Source organism: Triticum dicoccoides, chromosome 1B (genome assembly GCF_002162155.2).
Source record: "Triticum dicoccoides isolate Atlit2015 ecotype Zavitan chromosome 1B, WEW_v2.0, whole genome shotgun sequence".
In the NCBI taxonomy this organism is placed as follows: domain Eukaryota; kingdom Viridiplantae; phylum Streptophyta; class Magnoliopsida; order Poales; family Poaceae; genus Triticum; species Triticum dicoccoides.
The window spans coordinates 454,394,255-454,400,983 of record NC_041381.1 but is presented as its reverse complement, the minus strand read 5'-3'; the positions used below and the strand labels follow the sequence as shown (position 1 = coordinate 454,400,983).

Genomic DNA, 6,729 nt, shown 5'->3' with positions numbered 1-6,729 from the left:
ATCGAAATAAATATAGAGATGGTCCAAAACGAAGCTTGGATGCAAATGTTATGCCAATCTTAGAGATGCTCGTATTGACACCAGATTAAAGAATGACATGAAACATAATTAAGATGGCCTCGGATGGAAAAAAAGTTACAGCTGCAAAGTTCTTCGTCTCATCGAAACGGACGATTTTAGGTCGTATGCAAAAGTTACAGGCAAAACCGTGCGCTGCAGCAGTGTTTGGCCGGATCATCCGGGCCGGAGTCCGGATCATCCGGATAAACAAAGCACCGAAAACAACAGAAGGTTTATGATGAAGACAGATGATCTGGGTCCAGTCCCAGATGATCCGGGTGGAGGCCGGACAATCCGGGTAGAAGTCCGGACGTCCGGACAACTTTTTCTGCTACAGACTTTAGAAAGCGGCCCGAAACACCCTTGAGATGACCTCGGGTCAAAAAGTGTTCAACATGAAAGTTGTGTGTATCGTCGAGTCGGTTGATTCTGATATAAAAAACGTCCAAATCTGAAGTAGTATGTGTATTCTACAGCCAAAATAGTGAGCTGCTATCACAAAACTGGGCTAGGCCGGATCATCCGGGCCTAGAGCCGGACATCCGGGCCGGAGGTCGTGAGAAGTCCGAGTTTGGTTAGATTTTGATGATTTGGATGGCAAGGCAAGTCCATTTATTGTACAGGAAATCCATCCGCCTCTTATATAGATAAGAGGTGACGGCCGATTGAAGAACAACGCACAATCGAACAAATCTATCTACACTTTTTACCTTTACTTTTCCTTCTCACTTGTTCTTATTCTTCCTCATTCTTCGTCTGTTCTTATTGTTGCAGGCCTTGCAAAAATCTAATCGTGTGCGATGCAGCACACACTAAATTCTTTTGCACGTGTGGGATCGGTGATTAAACGTTTCTAATGACGCAGTGAAACCAAACGGTGTGTCGTAATGAACCGTTTGGAAAATAGTATGTAAGGCACACGTGCCAACATATGAACTGTGTGCGATATGTGCCTCATCGCACACGTGTTTTCTGCGGAACCCGTCTGCCATGCACACATTTCTCAACAATTCCCGTGTGCGATGATGTTCTATCACAAACGGTTCAGGAGCCCCTTCGCACACATAGAGTGCTGCAGACCGTTTCTGATTTGTTGTGTATCGCCGATGGTTGCAGCAAGAGTGACGTGTGCTTTTCATTTGGGATCCCACACGTTTCCTAAAAAATTACAACTGGGATTGTATTTTACATTGGGCACGGTTTACTCCGAGCTCTTGTGTGCGATACCGTGATAACACAAATGGTTCCGGAGACCCTACGCACACGTAGTAGCGCTGCAAATCGTTTGTGATCTGGTGTGTATCACCGACGGTTTAGCCACGATTGACGTATGCTTTCCGATGTGGATCGCACACACTCATTTAGTTGAACCATGTGAACCGCAGGTGAAGGAGCATGCATGAGCTTGAGGGTGAGCGAGAAAAGTGAGATCAGGAGGTCGGTGAGATCAGGAGGTCGCCCAAGGATGCCATGGCTTGAGCTGCGACTCCGGAAGGAAGCTGGGGGCGTGGCCAATATGGGAGAGCTTGGTGTGTGAGGGGAGGTGGTGGTGATGGAAGGAACTGAGAGGACGACAGGGCTGCTGGTGGTGGAAGCACGGCGCAGAGGAGCAAATGCTTCTTTCTCTTTCTCTTGGTGGTGTCAGTGAGACTGACTGTTGTGGTATTACTTGTGATCCGGAAGTGATCATTGTGGGTTTACAAGGTAACCAACCAAGTGTGGTTCCGTTCGTGGTCCGTCGAGATCACTGTTCGGTTGCGAGGCGACCTATTGGTAAGAGAGTCCGAGTGACTCGATGCACAATGTTGGTCACTGCATGATTAGCATGTTGATACTTGCATTGAACTTGTTTAAATGTCATGATGTTGTTTGCCATTATGGTTTTGCTTGTTTTGAGCTTGCAAGTACATTCAATGTACTGACCTGGCGTGTTATGCCAGATTTCAGGAAAGTCTAACTGGATCGGAGTTCTGCCGTGTCTAGACCGTGTCCACATCGATGTCCCTGTGCTATGGAGTTCCGCTACGTTGTTATTCCGCTGCCGTGTAGATGTCGTGCTCGAGGCCCCTTTATATTCACTAAATAATGTATATATTGTTCAGCCGCACCGAGTGTGCCGCTTGGCCTTGCTACTTGATGTAATGTAACACTATGCTTCCGCTAGTTTCAATAAAGTGGTGATTTCTGTACCAAGATGTTGTGTGTTGCCAGAAGACATGATCTCTGGGTTGGCAATGCAAGGTAAACCGGTTGCTCTGAGCCAGGGTGCCCCCAAAGGCCATGATACAGGTTCAAGTACAAATAATAGGAAAATAAAGAAGTTGGATTTAAATTATTCCAGCTAGAAAAATAATTCATAATTCTCCCAAGTGAATCTTTATTTCCAAACTTTATTCTTGGTCACTTTCTTGCTACAATTTTCTGATGCATTCACAGTGACCATCTCGGCAGGTCCCACCTCCGTAACCATCTCTGTTGCATATGTCATTACAAAATGAAGGATCCGTACAGGGAGTGTAGGGTTCACGGTGCCCCTCGACGCCAATCTTAGCTTCCTTGCCTACAACAATAAAAAAAATAAAAGGTGCCATAAGAACCTGTTGTAGTTCGTATTTAAACTAGGATTATGTGAAATCTATGTACTATGCAAATAGTAGGACAGTAGTGGAATGCTAATACAAACACGGGAAGAATAGCTATTGGCTGGTATATAATTATTATGTACTATGGAAACCATATGTACCACGACAGAATTGTAATGGTGATCATAAAATCACAAGGAAAACACCTCTTGTCTTCCATGCCATTGTTAAATAACACTAGGTTTAAAGTACTATGAGGCATAATAACTTTCGAATAAGGGGACGAGCGCGACTGCACAAGTTTGCACTATGAGGAAAAATATTTTTATATCCATGTTTTGCGTGTATGAGGAAAAAGATACTTGCCTATCTTAACTAAACACCTCACTCTATTAGGCATGGTTGAAACACTTCTCTACATGATATTAATTCTTCTTTTCTCTTGCAATAGTACTTGCATATCTTAACTTGAACAATCAAACTTCATGAGAAACATTCATATCATTGGCAACATAGAATGATGCAATAGGATCAAATTTTTATGTAGCTCCAGGAAACCACAAATTCCAATATACTACAGTTGATAAGCTCTAGTAAATAGAAATGTACCTATCGTTCTCCCTGACGCTTCACTCGACAATAAAGTGGTTGAAACCATCAAAAGTGCCATCAAGCACAAAACACCAGTGTTGATCCGGATTAGAGCCATAACGAAATTGTTTATTGTTCTCTTCTCCTATGTCCTTTTGGTTGTAGACTTGTACTACTTTGCTGGTTCCTTCCACTGTTTATATAGAAGCATGGCCGATTCTTGGAGTATCATTGTTTGCCATTTTATTCATTCCTGCTTTGGCGTGTTTCCTATTTACAATTCTCCATAATGAATAAGGATCCTCGGATAATACGCATATCATGGAATATCCTGTAGGTATCGATTGACAGACTACAAATATATCCGTAAGGAGTTTATTAGTATTCCATATACATAATTAGGGCATTTATTGCCTCCTAAAAATAACCATACAAAAATAATTAGTTTTTCATAATAACATTATGACATTTTATTGGCTCCCAATATTATTTACAAACGGAATTAATTAGTTTTTCATAATAACATTATGGCATTTATTCGCTCCAAAATTACATGAGAAATTAATTAGTTGTATTCCGTAACAAGATAGATAGTGTATAAGAAAATGTGTCATCTTGAGAGCTTGGTATTAAATTATGTATTTGGCACCTATGATTTATAAACAAGACACAGTGCCTTGCACCGACAGTCTGGCTAGTGCATAGTCACCTGATATTTGACTGAATTTGTGATTTTGATTTTTTTTTACTCAACTATGCAGGTTTCATTTGGGGCGGTCGCGCGCTTTTTTCCCGCTCGCAGGGGGTAGGGGGAGCGCATTTCATTACTCAGGCAATAACAGTTTTACAATCATTGGTAATGGTAATGATAATGCTAATCTTCTGGGGAGCGAGCATGTGCAAGCCAAGAAGCTATGTCCTGCTATCCACGACCAATTGCCGCCATTGCATGCCCAGCTTTATTCTGCCCACGACTAATCTTACGGATTTCAGTGTTGCGTTTGTTGAGCAGCTGCACTATCTCTGCAACTTGATGCATATTTCTGGATCGAACACCCCGCCCAGCTTTTACAAGGGTGATGATCTCGGTACAGTCCGTCTCAACCTGAAGCAGGGCTTGAGACCAATGCAGAGTTAGACAGAGACTTATCTGTTGGTGACTGATGCAACCTGAATTAATTCAAAACCATCTCTTGGAGAATGACGATAGTATCTCGGAGCAAGCTTCCACTCCATTTTCGCTCAAGAATGGCTGGACAGGGCGCTGCGGCCCAATATTCACAAGCACCATGTACACTCAGATCACCGGCCAATTGTCCTTCACTGGAAATTGCCCGTGCATTGCAATAGACGATAGTGTATTATTTAAATATCAAAAACTGGGACGCATATGCAATTTTAAAAATCAAAACACACACACACACACACACACACACACATATATATATATAGTTATGTTATACTAGGACAATGCCCGCGCGCTGCTACAGTAGATGTCAAAAAATACCTCAAGCACGTTGCAACAAGCACTAAAGTTTCTCTTCCCACATCCCACCTATTTATCAACCACTGTGATTCCCAAGCAGACTTAAATTTTTAATATCAAATGGGAAGGTCAAATTTAAGCACCTAACGATGAGAAGCGAATGATATGTTGCAATAGGACCTAAATATTCTCATGGCTCCACACCAATTATCTAAAATATATCTACTATTAAAGATCCACATGCACATTGCATTGTCGACTTCTCTTGTACCGTTTTCTTCTTCACCAACCATACCTGCATCTCTGCTTTCACTACTGGGAAAATTCTTATATATTGTTTTGAGCAAAAATAGTAGGGTAAACCCCTACTATAACACCTTTTTATTAATATAAGTGTAGTGTTACAAGTCGATGTACAATGTGAATATGGCTATGTGTATGCCTATGATAGATTTACAAATAATCTAGCCAAGTTTGCATCCCTTCCTTCAGGCTTGGTTTTGCTTTCCTCATGACTGTGCCAAAGTGTTCCTTGAAACAGGCATTGCAATATTCTAAGCTCTTTGTCTTGTGGTAAAAAGTAATGATGTTTCTGTGCTTCGAAATGGACCAGCATCCAGCAATCAAGCATTCTCTGAATGACTGTATGTTTGTTCTGATTTTTTGCTTTCTCTAGCATTTCACTGATGCTAAGGTCAGTGTTCCATTCAATCCCAATAGACATCCAGAAATTTTGGCTGAAGTCACATGAGAAGAATAGATTCTTCAGGTGTTCATTTGGCTCATCATCACATAGGATACATTTTCTTGATTCAATATAGAAGTGTCTCCTCGCTAGCAAGTCTCTGGTATTTAGCCTGTCAAGTAGCAGTAATCGGAAGATTTTTTTTGTTTAGCTAAGCATCTAGATTTCCAAATCCATTGGAATGGTTAAGGGGCATCTGGTTGGTTGCCAATCAATTCTAGATAAATCCTTTTGGTGGAATACCTTGTAGATGACCAGTAGAAGTGCCAATTGTTGCTTCAAATACTGATCATGTTCCTCAAATATATGCTTTGTTGTACGGCAACATTTGACATGGGTAGATGAAACATTTCATATAGATCTTCCCTAGCTATATCATGTGTAGAAGCAGATGTTATATCCTTGTTTTTAGCATATGAAAATAGTTGGGGGAATTTATTCTCAAGATTATCATGCTCCCATTTATCATACCATAACCTGAAAGTAGATCCATCACCAACTTTGCAAAGTTACATGCATTTGAAATCATTTAGAACAGAGCAGCAGTCTCTCCGCCCATGATCCAACTTTTGTTGGATAAGTTGGAAGCTCACCATTGTTGTAGTATGAGTTCCATAATAGTTGCACCCATGGTATGTCATGCTTATTAAAGAACTTGTGTATGAAGTTTGTTAGGCATGCTCTGTTCTGAGTTCTGAAGTCTAGTACTCTAGGCCACCAGCTTTTTTGAGTAAACATACCTTCTCCCATTTGGCCAGACATTTGCCATGTTTGTTGATATTCTTCCAACACCATAAGAAGCACCTGCCAGATTTTTCAAAATTATCTAGGATGGTAAAGGCAACTCTGATGTTGCACATTGCAAAAATGGGCAAAGCCTTGACCATGGCTTTAAGATGGACCAATATTCCTGCATATGACATCATAGATGCTATACTAGATAGCTTGACATCTAATCTTGACACCATCACTGGTACACGTCGGTGCTATACACACGGTTTTTAACCCCTTTCCGCAACGACATTTGGAACCGTCGCCAAGTGAGTGTGAGCGATAGGGGGTCCTTCCCACACGACCCAGAAACCGTCAGGGATATGGAGCCATGATCCAGAGGCCTTGCAAAAATCTAATCGTGTGCGATGCAACACACACTAAATTCTTTCGCACGTGTGGGATCGGTGATTAAACGTTTCTAATGACGCAGTGAAACCAAACGGTGTGTCGTAATGAACCGTTTGGGAAATAGTATGTAAGGCACACGGGCC

The 6,729-nt window shown here is 41.6% G+C and overlaps 1 protein-coding gene across 2 annotated transcripts; it reads right to left on the bottom strand.

The window, feature by feature from the left end:
* Positions 1–2,417: 2,417 nt before the first annotated feature.
* Positions 2,418–6,525, bottom strand: LOC119340843. Of its 2 annotated transcripts, none has more exons than XR_005164717.1 (2): positions 3,252–3,567; positions 2,418–2,620 (listed from the first exon to the last, which is right to left on the bottom strand). XR_005164717.1 is itself a non-coding variant. In XM_037612754.1 (2 exons), exons 1-2 carry the CDS (start codon positions 6,430–6,432, stop codon positions 2,438–2,440), a joined length of 411 nt encoding a protein of 136 aa, XP_037468651.1. In that variant the 5' UTR covers positions 6,433–6,525; the 3' UTR covers positions 2,418–2,437. The 2 variants fall into 2 exon arrangements, 1 of the variants encoding a protein (XP_037468651.1); XM_037612754.1 differs by lacking the exon at positions 3,252–3,567 and adding an exon at positions 6,205–6,525.
* Positions 6,526–6,729: the final 204 nt, after the last annotated feature.

Excerpts from the sequence above, each read along its gene's own strand:
- LOC119340843 (XM_037612754.1), bottom strand. The coding sequence starts at position 6,432 with ATGGTGTCAAGATTAGATGTCAAGCTATCTAGTATAGCATCTATGATG. Across the intron at positions 2,621-6,204 it reads GTCTGGCCAAATGGGAGAAG|GCAAGGAAGCTAAGATTGGC; the intron begins GTATGTTTACTC and ends TTATTGTTGTAG.